The sequence below is a fragment of the Thamnophis sirtalis genome, unplaced genomic scaffold (genome assembly GCF_051295495.1).
Source record: "Thamnophis sirtalis isolate CommonGarterSnake01/CBP01778 unplaced genomic scaffold, rThaSir2_p1.2 scaffold_6, whole genome shotgun sequence".
In the NCBI taxonomy this organism is placed as follows: Eukaryota; Metazoa; Chordata; class Lepidosauria; order Squamata; family Natricidae; genus Thamnophis; species Thamnophis sirtalis.
The window spans coordinates 50,193,661-50,211,355 of NW_028261386.1; the positions used below are offsets into that span (position 1 = coordinate 50,193,661).

The 17,695-nt window shown below is 38.9% G+C and overlaps 1 protein-coding gene across 1 annotated transcript in view; it reads left to right on the forward strand.

The window, feature by feature from the left end:
- The first annotated feature begins 14,992 nt into the window (after positions 1-14,992).
- The window catches only part of LOC106549641 (calpain-2 catalytic subunit), a 44,403-nt gene continuing 41,700 nt past the window's right edge, over positions 14,993-17,695 (forward strand). Inside the window, exon 1 of the mRNA XM_014067345.2 lies at positions 14,993-15,440. Coding sequence (XP_013922820.2) covers positions 15,204-15,440 — 237 coding nt within the window. The 5' untranslated portion in view covers positions 14,993-15,203. The remainder of the gene's footprint in view (positions 15,441-17,695) is intronic.

Genomic DNA, 17,695 nt, shown 5'->3' on the forward strand with positions numbered 1-17,695 from the left:
CCAATAACATGCTTGCCAACAACCTTCAAATTACTCACAGGCATTATTGCAGATAACATGATGGATTATTTGGAAACAAACAACATCTTGCCAGTAGAGCAAAAAGGCAACAAAAGAAGGAGCAGGGGCACAAAAGATCAGCTTCTAATTGATAAAATGATATTAGAAAATTGTAAGAACAGAAAAACAAACTTGAATATGGTCTGGATTGATTACAAAAAGGCATTTGACTCACTGCCACATAGTTGGATCATAAAATGCTTAGAAACAACTGGCATTAGCAAAAATATTACATCCTTTACTGAAAAGGCGATGAAACAATGGAGAACTGAGTTGGCAGTAGGGAATGAGATCTACGGAATGGTTAATATCAAGCGAGGAATTTTCCAGGGTGATTCACTTTCACCTCTTCTCTTCATCATCGCAATGATCCCACTATCAGTAATCTTAAAAAAAATGAAATTAGGCTACCAAACAGCCAAAGAAGCTGAAAAAATTTCACATTTACTATATATGGATGATTTGAAACTCTATGGAAAGTCAGAAATAGAAATCCAATCATTGACAAACACAGTCCGAGTATTCAGCACCGATATTTCAGTGCAGTTTGGCATGGAAAAATGCGCCACTGTATCCATAAAAAGGGGCAAAATCACTGCATGTGAGGGAATTGAAATGCCCAATGGCCAATTAATTAAATGCAAAGAAAATGAAGCCTACAAATACTTAGGCATTCTGCAGTTGGATAACATCAAGCATGGAGAAGTAAAAACTATTGTCAGGCGAGAGTACACCAACAGAGTTAGGAAAATTTTAAAATCTAAATTGAATGGTGGAAATACAATCAAGGCCATAAATACCTGGGCAATACCAGTTATAAGATACACAGCTGGTATAGTTAACTGGACACAAGCTGATTTGGACCATTTGGACCGAAAAACCAGGAAACTAATGACAATGCACTACAGTTTACATCCACGTGGTGATACTGATAGACTGTATCTGCCCCGAAAATCAGGTGGCAGAGGATTATTACAAGTGAAGCAAACAGTTGAAGAAGAAAAACATGCACTGGCTGATTATTTAAAAGACACTCAAGAACATCTATTAATCGAAGTAAAGAACAAAAATCTACTGAAGGCCCAACAGACGAAACAAGAATACAGAAAAGATGTGATAAAATCAAGAATGGAGAGATGGCAGAACAAAGCACTGCATGGCCAATTTCTGGAAAAAATAAAAGATAAAGTGGACAGTGAACAAACTTGGTTATGGTTAACAACAGGTACATTAAAGAAAGAAACAGAGTCACTAATCCTGGCTGCGCAAGAACAAGCTATCCGCACAAATGCCATTAAGGCCAAAATCGAAAAATCCTCTGATGATGCCAAATGCAGACTTTGCAAAGAAGCTGATGAAACTGTTGATCACATACTCAGCTGCTGTAAAAAAATCGCGCAGACTGATTATAAATTGCGGCACAATTCAGTAGCACAAATGATCCATTGGAATTTGTGCAAAAATTATAATATTAAAACAGCAACAAACTGGTGGGAACATCAGCCTGAAAAAGTCACCGAAAATCAGATGGTCAAGATCTTGTGGGATTTCCGTATACAAACCGACAAAATACTGGCGCATAATACACCAGACATCACACTGGTTGAGAAAAATAAGGTCACAATCATAGACATCGCAATACCAGGTGATAGCAGGGTCGCCGAGAAGGAACATGAAAAAATCGCAAGATACCAGGACTTAAAAATCGAAATTCAACGACTATGGCACAAACCAGCAGTGATAATTCCAGTGGTAATTGGCACACTGGGTGCTATTCCAAAAGCACTGGAATTACATTTAAAACAGTTAAAAATTGACAAAATCACCATCAGTCAAATGCAAAAAGCCGCACTGCTTGGATCTGCACGCATATTACGAAAATATGTTACGACGTCCTAGGCCCCTGGGTGGGGCCCGACTAGTAACCAATGCCAAATCCGGTGAAACAACTGGCCGCTGTGATACAATTGTATAATAATAATAATAATAAAGGTAGGGAGCCTCTCAATCTTGACCAGTCCTGTCTGTGATGTCCTGCAGACAATTATATATATTTGTCTCTCAGTCCCCTTATGTATCTACTTTCTGGATGGCTAAGATAGAGCTCTCTAGAATATGGTCCTGAGGTCTAACCTTAGTTATGTCAGTTTCTAAAAGGGAACATCTGGCTTTTCATTCAGTCATTAGGGAAAGACACATTTTATGGACATAAAGACACAATATACTTAACTCCAACATGGCAGCTGCAGCTTAGTCTTTGAATAAAACATTTGTATTTTATTGTCTGGATAGTGGATCCAGCTTTTTTTTAATGGTTTATTAGCTAGGTTTAGTTTAGCCAGTCTGTTCATATCCTTGTATAGCAGTGAAGCAGCATACTCTGTTTAAAAGAGACAGCCATTTTAGTAGGAAGTAGTAGGCTAAAAAGTTTTCAGTCTGCCAGATATATAAGTGCATGTATGTTTTTATTGTAAATAAAAAGTCTGTATAGTCACATCAAGATTCCTTTCTTCTCATATTTTATAGATCTACCTCATTTGGCTACAAGGAGTGTGTGTGAAAATATAATAATCAGAGTGATGGAGGGTCCTGCATGGCTCCTAGTTCTACCCCATTGCTTTAAGTTCATTCTCCATGCAGAAAGAACATTCACTTTTCTGGTAATCCTCTTTTCTGGCTTTGTATAACATGTATAAATAGGAGAAATTAGTTTAGTTAAGGATGTTTTGGATTCAGCCTCGTCCTCTAATGATGACTGGATTATGGTGTTCAGATAACTTGCTCATCACTTTAAGCAGTTAAGTGGAAAAGCAGACTAAAATAAACATAAGTTTTTAAAGCATGGTTCCATATTCTTTAAATGTATAAATATGAAAACATGGCTGAAGTGAATAGACACATCTTCTAGCAGCCTGAACAAATAATCAAGCAAGAACTAGAATGTTTTTCAAGTATTATTAAAAGAATTTTCCTGGGTCCCTTTCTCCGAGCAGAGAGACAAGACACACTGCTGTTGGAGAGGAGGTTGATCTGTTTATTTCCCCAAAACAAAGGAGTTTGTTCTTGGGGTATCTACAGAGAGAAAAATGGTGTTTCAAAACTTTTTACAAGGGGATTGGTCCTTAGTGTGGACTTGTGGGTTGTATATATGCTGGTTCATGTGTGGGCTTGGGTGTGTGTGTGAATTGCCTACATACTTTTTCTAGTGCAGAGGTTCCCAACCTTTTTTATACCCTGCACCCTTAGAATGCTTCTGATATATTATCACACCTCTTTCAAAAGTAAATAATTATATGCATATAATTATGCATATAAACTATAATTTTGAAACTTCTAAACCCAGGTTTTCACAACCCCTGGAATATCATCTCACACCCCCAGGGAGTGCAAGCACCCCAGTTGGGAACCCTTGTTCTAGTGTGTGACCCTGTCAACAGGTCAATCTTAAGTGTCACTGAACTGGTTCTTTGTCTGGTTTATAACTCTTGCCCAAGTACTTGGTTTGGGTACTTGGTTACGCTGTTGTCAGTTGATCCCTTACTGGAGGTGTAGCTTAGTAATCTATAGTTACACTGTATCTCCCATAGTTTCCAGCCTCAGTGGATCATGAATATTGCTTAATGGTTGAGGGATAGCTGAGACAGTGAGAGAAATAAAGTTAATTTTGGAATAGAGAATCTCCTATGATTATTATTGGTTATTAAAATAAAATACTTTCCTCAGTCATGAAGTGAAGAAGATTAAATATAAGACAAGTTTGCTGTCACAACAGTGTGGTAGATTTAGAAGAGAAATTTAGGGCATACAAAAGGAGGAGGGGACAGGGCTGTGGGTGGGGCAATCAGTGGGAAAGAAAGAAAGGAAAAACCATATTTGTCATAGAATACCATCTCAATGCAATAAAATCTGTTTAAGGCTGTTCTCTCAGCTATTCTGCCTCCTTCTTGAATAGCAGTTATAAATATTTTACAAATAGCTTTCTGTTGTGACTCAGCAGACATCTTCTGTGAATCTTTTCAGGATGCAAGATTAATTATGCAGCTGGGGCTTGTTAGGTGATATTCTGGGGATAAAAGGACGGATGGTGCCACGCCATAGTTGCAGGAGTCAACATTCCTTGGTTCGTTCAACATTGATTGATCATCAGTCGAAGTTTATGTAAGATACACTTGGAAAAGTGCTTGGTTTTCTGTAACCCTGATTTAAGGATACACTTGGAGAAGTGCATTGCGTTGTAAGAGTTTTTGTTTAGTATTCTGTTATCTCGTCAGAGACTGTATTTATGTTATTTTTGGGCTCGCAGCCAGTCAGAGCTGAGAACTGATAAAGAGAGTTCCTTTTAAGTTGTTTGCCTGTCGTCTGTTTAACGAGCGGAGAAGGGGGGACAGAACAGCTTTCCCCCTATTTCTAGAAACATCTGAGGTAGCTTTTACAGACAGAGTTTGTCTGTCACACAGAATAATAACTATTCTAAAAAGTGCAAGTGGACTACACTCATTTGTACAGAGGTTTCTTCTGGTCAAAACTCCATTTTAATTCTCCCTTTTATAAGTCCAGTACTTTAGCTTGCCAAATTCCCTGCAAATCACAGAACGATTTTCAGATTTAAACAACTGAATGTACAGAATTCAGAAAAGAAATCCCCTGCCATTTCAAATAGTTAGGCAAGATAGAGAATCACTAAGGATAAACGGTGCTAGCAAAAATCAACTTCCATGAAAAATGATGCAACGTAAAATTGTGTATCTTTCACCTCTATGTAAGTTACACTAGCTGAGTTATTGTGAATTTAACAGTGCTATTTTTCTATGCTAGAAACCTCTAGTTGTAAAAATTGGTTGGCTGGTTAAACTAAATATTTTAAATTCAATTATAGTGTTTCTTTCATTTACCTTTCCTTTAGGTTCTATTTTTCCAGTCTACTGCCTACTCTATATTCAACCTCCTTGCCTGCAGATTTACTGTCTCAGCTTCTCTGATGTCCAAGATAATTTTTCAATCTTCAGATTACACCATTAATTTGGTATCTAGTTTTAATCCTAGTAAAATAATAGATTTCAACAATTGGATCGTAAACATATCATCAGTCTTCTCCCTGAATAATGGAGATGCTCATGAACATTCCTTGACGATCTCAGAACAGTGTCTCTACAGTTGCATGTTTCCTTCTCTCATTTTAATATCTGAATTGCCATTTTCTTCTGTATATTGCCATCCAGAGATCATCCAAATTTATTCAGATACATTGCAAAATTACATTGTATCAAACTCAGCTGTGAGGTTTATGAACCTAAAAGAGAATGAATAGTGTTAAGCCAGATAAAGATTTGAACTGAAGGTATGAACTGGGTAAAGATTTGAAACTGAAGAGATTACCTGGTTAGATAATAAAATGTCTGCAAGCAAATAATCAAACTCAGAGAGTACCAAGACTCCACAATTCCACCTTGACCTGCATATGTTCTCTTCTGTTGGTTCAATTAAATCTTCCTTCATCCCAGCTCTATGTTTGAATCACCGTATTGGCTCTTCAATTGCCACAGTATATTTTCTTACTATTCTTGTTTCTTGGTGAAAATTCTTTCAGGTTTTCTGAACTGTTTTAAGCACCTTGCCTAGATCAACATATTAAAAAAAAGGCTTTCATCAAATGTCATCCTTACAAAGTTTTGTTGTGAAATGGTCTTGCTTTTCAGAAGACATTTTCATACATGACACTTTCCCAGAGCATATAAGGGACTTTCTAGAAGATGTATTCAGCAAACTAAACCTTGCAGGCTTCACTTCATAACTAGAGATGTTTGTGTTTTTCCATTATATAGAGATTTCTCTGTGTGCAAGCAAAGTCTTCATGTGCAACAAATCTTGGCTTTTACTGCTTATATCGTTTAGTTGTTGCTAGTAGTAACAACTAAAAGTAAAACAAAATGATGCACAAGCACCACCTAGAGGCAATGTGATACAGTAGAAAGTGAGGATGCATTAATTATCAAGGAAGGATGGCAGCTCTGTTGGGTCATATCTGACAAAGAATGGAACTTTCAGTATCCGTTAAGAGTTGTCAGGAGAATTACACTGCAACTAATTAGTGCCATGGTTAACATTTGAGTGATAATTTTCAAGATGGCTCAGGATATTGATATCTCTCATTCTTCATAAACTTCATCCTGTCCACTCACCAAACCAGCTTCCCCAACCACACACATATATTATCCATCCAATATGACAATCATCTAAGTGGAGATCAATATATCTACCCAATACAAGATTAGGGAAGATTGAAACAAACTAGACCAAGCAGTACAGAAAGTATAAGGAGCGGTTTGGTTAATGGCTGCTTAGGGATCCCTGGTTAATTCCTTATATGCCATTTCAAACTAACTTATTGATTTATCAACAATTATAGGTTTTCTTTTAGCAAGACCTTCAATATATAAAGCACAGAAGCGATCCTCTGTCTCAACTCCAGTTTGGGCCTTAATTCAACCTTCTAATAAAAGTGTATCTTGTGCTCTCGTGTTACCTTATTTTCTTCAAAATAATATACCCAGTCTTTCAACCAATAAAAGGGCTAACTTCCAATTGTGTAATAAAAATAAAAAATGGCGGTAATGTGTATGCATTACATTTTTTTTACTGCAGTGACCTAGATCATGTTTTTCAACCTTGGCAATTTTAAGATATGTGGACTTCAGTTCCTAGAATTTCCCAGTCAGCATGCTGGGTCTGGAAGTCCACACATCTTAAAGTTGCTGAGGTTAAAAAACATTGCCCTGGATTCTAGAAGAATGGCCAGTGCCTAATCAGTCAGAAAAAATGGCATGGATCACGTTGGACAGATATTCATCAGCATAGAGCTGATGTTAAGAGTTAACTACACATACACACAAATAAATAAAAGAAAGAAAGTGCTTAAAATGTTATTCATGTATGCAGTACAGAATGTTAAAAACCGTTCTTTCCAGGAGAATAAACCAAGGTTAGCTCCAAGGACTTCATGAGTCAGCAACAAACAACAAAAACAATTGGTTTAAATTTCCTGTTGGAACAGAATAATATTAAATTGGCAGTGGTTGCGCTTCAGCAGTTTCTGGCAGCAGAATGCCACAGAACTAAAGAGGCTTCTCTTCAGAAAACTAGACTGAAAAGTAAGATGGCAGAAAATTAGCAACTTACCATTTATATCAAACAAAGAGGTTTTTTTTACTGAACAGATTTGCCCAAGCTTTAAAGCATCTCTGATGTTTCATAGCAGTCAAAAACCTGACTTGTGACATGTCAAGAGCAGACAGAAATGAAGCTGTAGGAATAATCAAAATAAGGATAGCCTTGTGAAAGGAACAAGACCCAAAACACAAAAGGAAGGGAACTTGATTAAAGTTGGATTTGTTTCCTCACTAACTGCTTCCTTTTCATCTGAATGGATGGTCAGGAAGAAGGGCAAAAGCTATAGGAGTGAGAAGCTAAAGTAATGCAGATACAAAGCTTCTCAGAGAGATCTAGGACAACTCACCAAAACTAACTTGCCCTGGTCAACTTCTCGTGGGACAACTTGTTGTGGAACTCTTCACAGTTGTCACCTAGTGACTGCTGATCCTAATTGCAGTTGGTAAGATAGGACCAGAGGTGGGTTGCTGCTGGTTCAGTCCGGATTAGGTCAACCGGTAATAGCGGTGGCGAGAAGCTCTTCCCACCCGCCTGGACGCTTCTCTGCATGTGCAGAAGCGTCACGCACACGCCAGAACTGGTAGTAAAAAAATTAGCAACCCACCTCTGGGTAGGACCTCCTCCTCTTTGTGGCAGCCTCTCAAATACTGGAATACTGCTATCATGTCCCCGCTAATTCTTTTTTTCTCTGGACTAGCCAAACCCAAATCCTGCAACCATTCTTCATATGTTTTAGTCTCCAGGCATTTAATTGTCTTAGTTGCTCTTCTTTGCATTTTTTCCAAAGTCTCAACATCTTTTTTGTAATGTGGTGACAAAAATGTAGTATCCCAGGTGTGGTCTTACTAAGGCTTTATAAAGCGATACTAATACTTCACATGATTTTGATTCTATGCCTCTGTTTATACAACCAAGGATTGTATTAGCTTTTTTGGATGCTGCTGCACACTGCTGACTCATGTTTAAGTGTTCATCTACTAGGACTCCAAGGTCCCTCTCACAATTAGTTATTGAGCCAGGTTTCACCTAATCTGTACTTGTATCTTAATCTCAAAGCCTTGTTTCCCTGCCCCTCCTGCAGCTGCCAGGTTGACAATCTTTCTGCAATTCTCCCCAAATGCATAGGAAAAATCCAAATCTTGGTGTTTTTGGCTTTCCACAGCCTGTGTGGTTTACTTATAATTTTCAGACATTAATAAGTCATTCTGTCAATACAGAAATAAATGGTCATTATTTTTTTTCTTAACTAAAAATAAATTCTAACTCCTCATCTGCCTGCATTGTCATTCTGGGACTTCTGCCTTTAGCTGCTTCAGAACAGCTAACCTCTCTCTGTTAGAAAAAGAAATCTGGCATTCAAAAATGCCAAGAATGTTGCAGTTGCATGGAAAAATTATACACACACACACACACACAAAAGATTGGAATTTGGTGACCTCGCCCTTCCTTTCCCTTGCACTGTCTGAGTTGTCATGTTATAATCAGCTATTAGTACAGTCCCTTCACTGCAACGATTTACAACTATGTATCATGAGTATCTTATGCTAGTAATGCTAATAGGAAGCTGTGCAAGCCTGTAAGTGAATTGTAAGTGAATTGTAAGTGAATCATGAGTATCTTATGCTAGTAATGCTAATAGGAAGCTGTGCAAGCCTGTAAGTGAATTGTGCAATCACAATGAACAAGGTGCTTGTAGTAGGAATTCTTGACAATATCAGCTTTTAAAATACTCCAGACCTTCCCTACCCCAGCAAAATCAGCAATAGTACATCCCACTCTCACTATATTTGAAATTTTGTGGCAATTTTATTTATCTGCATAAAGCATTTATAATGGCATTCCTTATCAATAATAATAGCCCATTCCAGGTTAGCTATATTCTGAGTGAGTGTGGTCAAAGATACCTCAATGTGCCCAACACACCCATGTATAAACCACACTTAAAAAGCCAGAATGGTTGCTTTTACATAAGCCAAACAATCCATATTTTGGCTTAACGGGACGTGTTGTCCTAGTTGCAATCTAAATGGTCTCAATATAAAGAGAAGAAAATGGCTTTTGGGGTTAATAACAACACACAAGTCCAAATGCAGACACCCAGTAAAGGAAATGGCACAAATAACAAGTATCATTTGCATGATAACAGTATGACTTGTGTCATGACTCATGTCATTGTCCCCTTCTGAGCCATATTCCAAAAGACACCCATAGGTCCCAAAAAGGAAGAGTGATTAGCTCTGCTTCATTTAGTATAAGCAGAATGAGTTTTAAATTCATCCAAAATGCAGTAGGCCTCTATGTAACATGTAACTGTATGCCAACATGTAACACCACTGTTAAGTGAGCTACACTGACTTGCCAATTGCTTCTGGATATAATTCAAGGTATTGGTTATTACCTTTAAAGTCCTTTATGGCAGGGATCCCCAACACCACCGGGAACTGGGCTGTAGAAGCAAGCAAAGTCCCATCTGCGCATGCATGGACAAGATCCAGGCATTGTGCAAAACCACAAAGACCTAGCCCATGGAAAAACCACCTCCACAGAACTGGTCCTTGGTGCCTAAAAAGTTAGGGGTCACTGCTTTATGGCATGGGTACAGGGTATCTGCGGAACCATCTTTCCGCAATGGGATTGTCCCTCCCCACTTATGCTGGCAGAAGGGGATCCTTCAGCCAAGGAATTTCAGCTAGTGGGATCCAGAAGAGCCTTTCCTATTATGGCTCCTGCTCTTGGAACATCTTGCCACAGGAGGTGAGAACCACTTCCTCTGTTTTAGCCTGCAGGAAAGGCCTTAAAACCTGGCTATGCTGGCTTGCATGGGGTTACGAAGGAAGCTGCTAGCTAGAGGTGGTTGATACACTAATAGAGAAGGTACCCCACCTCTCCCCTCCAAACCCTTGTTTTTAGTTTATTTTAAGTTTTGTAAATTAATCTGTGTTTATATCAGACTCACCTGAACTGCGAGATGACAGATGTGGGGGGATAAATTTGAGAAGGGGGGAGGAAGAGAAATTTAGTAGCTAGTCATTTAGTAATGACATATCTATTGGATTGAATCTGAGCAGTTTATATACCACATGTGTTTGATATTTAGATGTTGTTAAAAATTGTCCATAGAAAAGCTATTCCACAAAGTGAGATGGTCAGGGTTACCGGCTCTGGAATACAAAAATGGCACATTTGCATTAAAAAAACAGGAGCATGTACCTTGGCTTTATGAAGACAAAGATTGAGGGAAGGGGAAAATTAATCAGATTATGTGTATTAATGGCACTTTTCTACTGTAAGTAGAAAGGAGGGTATTTGCAGATTTATGCAGTTCCTTAAAAAGATAATCGCAGCAATGAGACCAACTATTTTTTTGAGCTTCTTAAGGCTATCTAAGGTTTCAAGCAGCATTCTCAAATCTGGTTTCTGCAAATGTGCTTTCATTATATTTCTCTGAATTTCCAAGCAGCATGTTTCTACAGTTCTGCAATTCTATGTCTCTGACCATTACTGAACATTGTTTGGCTCTCACTGTTCTCTATAATTCTCCATTCAATTTCTCCTTTTCCCTAGTTTTCCAAATTTCTTCCCAACTATCAACCATCTTTCCATGCCCGTTAAGTATACCTTCAGTTTGCACCCCACTACTTTTTTTGCATTGGTCTACCTTTTTTTTAAACTTCTGGCTGAATTAGACTTCTGTAAACTTGAGATTTCCCCCATAAATATTAATCACGAATGCTTTCGTTTTGGCTACATAATCCCATCCTGTAGACTGGGTACAAAATAACTGTACAATATGATCTATAATAAAATATGGTAGCTTGCTGGTTTGTGACTTAATATATGATGTGAATCTGTCCACCATGGTTAATATACAGCTCCATTTTGTATGAACTATAGCAATTAAACCACCATCAACAAAACTATAGATCACTATGTTGTGCAAAGTGAATGAATCAGGCCTAACTTCTCAAAATGTGAATGAATCAGGGCTAGCTTCTCTGCTCTTGAGAAAAGTTAGGGAAAAAACCTAACTTGGTGCTGCCAAGATAATTTTTATTGCCATAGGAAGTACATATAATGAAGGAAGGAAGGAAAGAAGGAAAGAAAGAGAGAAGGAAGGAAGGAAGGAAGGAAGGAAGGAAGGAAGGAAGGAAGGAAGGAAGGAAGGAAGGAAGGAAAGAAAGAATACTGGTTATCCCAATTTTGCAGCCCCGACCTTGTCAACTAATTGTACATACATAGTAAGCACTCTACCGGCTCCACACCCCATTTTTGCTGGCTGAGTGCTGCATGAGGCCGTCCAGGTCAAAAACAGGGTGCAGGGGACTACCTGTGCCCCCCTCTGGTGCCCCATTTTGGCTGCCAGAGGCACCATGGACCAGTCTTTTGCTATTTCCAGGCTGGCCCCATGGGCCAGATTTAAGCCTTGAGTTTGATACCCCTGATCTAGTGAATTAACCTGGGTATAACTGAAGCCTGGTGTTTATTTTAAAAACTATTCAGTTATATGCATACTTTTTGACTGTTTTTAAAGCTAGTGAAGGACTAAAAATGATAGGATAGAATGGTTGCCTGAGGGTTTATTTTTCTTTTTTTTAAATCTCTTAATTGCTTTGCTTTTTCCTGTTTTAGTTTAGAATTGTGGTGAGACTGTTTTAGCTGTTTCTTTCTTTTTAAACTGCTATGAGAATTTTCTTGAGGATGGAATATAAACAATGGTAAAAACAACTAAATGTGCTTTCAATCTATCTTTGCAAAAAAATAGAGGGGCATTTTTATAACAAATTTTATTCTATATTGTATCTTATATTTGTGAAATAATATGTTCTGATTTTAACACCTTTTTACTGGAGTAACTAGTTTTCCATTATTTTTAATGAACTTAACTTTCCAACAAAGAGATTAATTCTATGGCTTCCACTTTGTTCTGAAAAATACAGTTACAGGGCTGTTCCTCATCACTGTGTTAATGTGCATTCCTCTCATTCTTCAGTTGCCAAAAAGGTATGCCGGCATAATTTGTGCAGCCCCAGGGCCAAGTTCGATTCTGCCTCAGTAATAAGGCAGATTACTGTCCTTACCAATAAGGCTGGTTCTGTCCTTATAGTTTTTTTCAGACATACGTCAAAGACAAAGATTGGTGGATTCCCCTGGCTGTGTTCCCCCTGCCATGCAGTGTCACCTGCAGGCTAGAAAAAGAGTCATCAATTGTTATCATTAATGTATAGAAAGGCTGGTTTGAGTAAAAATAACAGGTGCCTAGGACAGAAGCTTTCAATCGCCCTGAAGCTGCCTAAGTGACAGATTGCCAGCATGGAATTTATTCATGCCTATAACCTATATCTGAACAGAGATCTAGCAATCGTTTAAAAACCAGCAAACCTGACTCCTGAATCCCAAACTTTGCCTGATTGGCAGATAATAGAGCAAAGTAACAACACTAAATAAAGTAGGATGGCACTCTCCTAGTACATCAGGCAATCTCCCTCCGACCTTATCCTATGCTTCTCCATTTCCCCATCCTGTCAACTTGGATATGTCTGAACTTGACTTTAATGCTCAATCAATTATTCATCTTTTTAGAAGTAGCAGGAAAGAAAGATCACTGGTGTGGTGAAGGGGTTGCAAGGAGCACTGGGCGATCTTGGGCCAACTTCACACCTCTCTGCTTGCATTTAAGCTAAAAGAGATATCAGGCAAAAGTATGGTTGGTTCCTATATATTTCAAAATCTTGCCCAGAAGAATTCAGTGGTGACAGCAAGTGGCTATAGCCAAGAGATCTCAGTAGCCCAGATGTTACACAAAGTAGAGTTAAAGTAGGCCAAATGGCTCTCTCTAGGAATAAAAAGGGTAAAAGGAATGGCCACACAAGCCCCCACCCCCCACCTTGGCAGAAGCAGTGAAAATTGGTGCCCTGGCCTAAATCAAGCAAAGAAAGGAAATGTTCAGGCGTCAAAAAAAAAGTCAAACTGGTAGTTATGACCACATGATCAAAGCCCTGCTTCTTTATTTGTCTGTTGATATTTTTATTTTTCTGTAGCCACCTCTATCCCGGAACATTGATACTTTTTTTTTTAAAAAAAAGATAGCACTCTTTGAAATGAATATTAAATATGCTTTTTTAAAAAAAAAAGTCTAAATTCTTCCAGAAAAGTGTTAAGCCCACTTGTAAAAGACTGTGCAATGCCCAATCAGGCAGCCTCTGTAGCAGTCTGGGAAAGAGACAAAAGTAATATCAAATGTCTGTCTAATGAGAATGTGCCTTCTAACGGCACATCTTTATATCTCATGTAGTAGCATGGGAGGCTTAGCCTTTGACTAGGCTAGTTTTATATTCACTCCATACTGCACTCGGATTAGTTAATTAACATCAAGTTTGGTGTCAGCTCTTTGTGACTATGTGAATACTTTCTCTCCAGAATGATCTTTCAACCTTTTAGGTCTCTCAGTGGTGCATTCATTTGTCTTGTAAATGAATCTATCCATTTTACCGCTGACTGCTCTCTTCCTCATTTTTCTTCAACTTTTGTCAACATTTCTTCAACATCAACCCCAATAGACACAGCACAGCTGAACCACAAACAACCCAATCACATTTTAGCCTAGTGTGTTGTGCAAATCTAGCTGATGTGGTTTACTTTTTAATTCAGGATGTTCTCCAAACCCAGAACATTAGTTTTAAGTATGAAAACCAAGCTTTTAAAGGATAACCATGTTGTTCCAACACAAGCCAAGGCTTATATCTGAGTTGAAATGCACAGTATCTCATAGCAGTGATTTCAGGAGCAAGGAATCAGATTGAAAGTTTATATGCAACTGAAAAGGAGCTTCTAAAAGTGATGGCAAGGCAGGAAAGGGGTGTTTTCAATTATGGTGCTCCTGCCCTATTTACAGAGCATGTTTTTTTTATTTTCTCAGGGTTTGGTTTTTTTTTTTTTAGCATTTTTACAACTTTTACTGGTATATAGAGCCAAGGTGGTGCAGTGGTTAAATGCAGCACTGCAGGCTACTGCTAGATCAGCAGGTCAGCGGTTCAAATCTCACCGGCTCAGGGTTGACTCAGCCTTCCATCCTTCCGAGGTGGGTAAAATGAGGACCCAGATTGTTGGGGGCAATATGCTGACTCTCTGTAAACCGCTTAGAGAGGCCTGAAAGGCCTATGAAGCGGTATATAAGTCTACTGCTATTTCTATTTTCTATTGCCCTGTTTATTATATTTTATTGTCATTATTATAGCTGCTACTGATGTTTGCAGTTATGCTCTTTAAAAATGTTGCTTTAATACCCTGCAAACTTTATACAGAGCAGAATAAATAATAAATCATTTGTGCAATTGGTTTTATGCCCAGTCATTTCGAATGAGATAGGATAGATAGATAGATAGATAGATAGATAGATAGATAGATAGATAGATAGATAGATAAGATAGATAGATAGATAGATAGATAGATAGATAGATAGATAGATAGATAGATAGATAGAGATAGATAGATAGATAGATAGATAGATAGATAGATAGATAGATAGATAGATAGATAGATAGATAGATAGATAGATAGATAGATAGATAGGCTGGCTGTGTGTGAGAGAGGGAGGGGGTAAGAAATCTGAACGCTCTCCCCCCTTGTGCGTAAAATCATTGGAGGACGGAGTGGTGCCGTGGTGGGCACCTTTCCACGTTAGAGAGATCACCTTCGCGCTCTCGATCCCTTTTGTTGACATCCTTAAAAAATGCAGACGAGCCAGCCTCGCTCGTCCAGTGAGCTCGTAAGGAACCGCAGGAGGAGGCTCGCGGCCTCTTTTCTCTAGTCTGTCCCGTGAAGGCCGGACCAGCCACACCCCGGGTATAGAGGCGCTGTTATTTTCTCTCCTGGAAATGAATCACCCTCGGCCAGTTTGGCTTTGATTCCCCCTCCGCTCGCCGGGGCTTCCCTACAGAGAGGAAGGCGGGAGGAGCGCTGCGCGGTGAAGCTGCACCATGGCTGGGATTGCCGCTAAATTAGCCAAAGACAGGCAGATCGCGCAAGGGCTGGGCTCCAACTCCAAAGCCGTGAAGTACTTGAACCAGGACTTTCACACCCTGAGGAACGAGTGTCTGGAGGCGGGCAAGCTCTTTCAAGACCCGTCTTTCCCCGCCGCCGCGCCTTCTCTGGGCTACGAAGAACTAGGGCCAAACTCGCACAAAACAAAAGGCATCGTCTGGAAGAGGCCGACGGTAGGAGACCACCGCGCAGATGCTAGCGGGAGAGAGGAGGGAATCACCCGGAGAAGGAGGAGGGGAGGGAAGAAAAGGAAGCCAAATGCGCGTTTCTGTCCTGTTCTGGAGGGTAGGAAAACGACAATGCGGCCTGAATGACAGAGGGCAGTTAATTTTGGGGAACGAATCTGTTCTTTCATCAAAATCTCCGAATACGTGCTCGAAGGTGTCTAAGGTCACCACTGATCCCTGGCGGATCAGGTCAGGGTTGAGTTGTGCCGCTGCGTGTCCGCATTGGGATTGCTTGGCTTCAGCCGATTAGGAAGACAAACCGAGTAAAAAAACAAAAAACCCACCAGCCAAGACTGCCTTTGCAAATTCGGCACCGCTTTGTATTTATTTTGTTTGCTTGGTGTCCGATAATCAATCTTTTTGAGGGGCTTACAGCAATTCAACAAATATTTTAAAATGCCATTAAAACGAGCCAAAATATCTGCGCCAATTTGTCATGGATTCAGAACGTTGAGGAGTGCTAAAAGTTTTGTATTTTTCAGTTTTGTATTTTCCACTGTCAGTTCCTGCTGATGTAGGATTGGAATTATATTCCTGATTCTTTGGAATGTGGGATGATTATTATTCAGGTTTAAGTATGTTGAAAGGCAGAATATCCAGTTATTTTTGGGATGTTCTGGAGTTAAAACTGTCTATCTGTCAGCATCTTTTCAACTAATCAATTTTATTAAAGGCCTATGCTTTTAGTAAAATGTGTTAGTCAGAAAAAGTGCTATTTATCAGATTGTTGATATATTTTGTTTTTGCCCACATAGACAAATACAACTCTCCTCTTACAAAATTCTTCCAGTGTGACTCAGTCTGCCCCAAAGCACATCAGAGTATGAAGCCCTTCTGCCCAGAAACATTTGTAACGCCTACAGCAAGAAACCAACAGACCTTCACTGTCTTATTTGAAAAAGCTATGTAAAACTCAAAGTCTTATTTATAGAAGACTTTGTGTAAGCCATTCCCAAATTTGTTAGAGATTATGCTGAGAGTGGATTATGAGAATCTTCTGAGATCTAGAGTATACTAGATTGGGGAAGAATGATTTGCATTTGCTGTCATTATGATTTTCCAAGGTCGGTAAAATGAGGACCCAGATTGTTGAGGGCAATATGTTGACTCTGTAAACCTTTTAGAGAGGGCTGTAACACACTGTGAAGTGGTATATAAATCTAAATTCTGTTGCTGTTCTTCTCCAATCTAGTATCCTCCAAATCTCAGATTCTTATAATTCTCTCTCTCAGATAGTCTCTAACAAATTTGGGATGGGTTACACAAAATCTGCTATTATCAGGACTTTGAGTTTTAGTTTTACATAGCTTTTTCAGATAAGACAGCAAAGGTCTGTCATCTATTCCCAATCTTTTTGGGAATAAATTTGCCCATGTTGAGAGTTTCTGTGCCTTTACTGAATGCTTTCAAGCATTATCTTCCACATTATACAACTCAGAGATTGTATAATTGTATTGGATTTCACCTACATTCATGCTGTCACCTATTCCTTCAGAGGTCTTTAGGAGTGAAGATATGTCATCATTTCTTAATCTGGTGCTCTCCAGATGTGTAAGACTGGAATTTTCATAGATCCCATGCTCAGTTAAAATTGTGAATGTTAATTAAGTGGGTGGTCCAACACACTTAATAGTGCAGCCAATTAGACAAATCTCTCCTGATGTTCTGCCCTGATGTTTCAAATTCTACTTCTTTCCTTTTTTATTTATCAGAAATAGGAAACTCATCATATTCTATTTACACATTGTGGTTATGAGAACTATAGTCCAAAAATATCCGAAGGGCTATACCTCACCGCACTTCTTCATTTCCTTGCCTGTTCTTTTTCACCAACCTTACCTTAATCTCCTTTAGATGAATTGATTGGTGCATCTTCTTACATCAATTAAGTTTACACCCATTTACTTTGTAGAAGCAGCTGATTGCATGTTTGCATCCTTTATTCACCAAGCAGAAGGAGCTTGCGACATAAGTCTTTTTGAAATAAATGGAATATTTGGTTTAGAAATCTCAGTATGTTTCCCATTGCCAGGGATATATATTGCTATGCACAAATACATGTACACAGACCTGCATATATAAACATTCTTGAGTGGATGCCAGCCATAACTCCAGATTCCACTCAATGCACTCATTGAGGATGAAAGGACAGTTGAACAAAACACAAACTGTTTATTCAAAGAGCTGGATTTACAGAGACA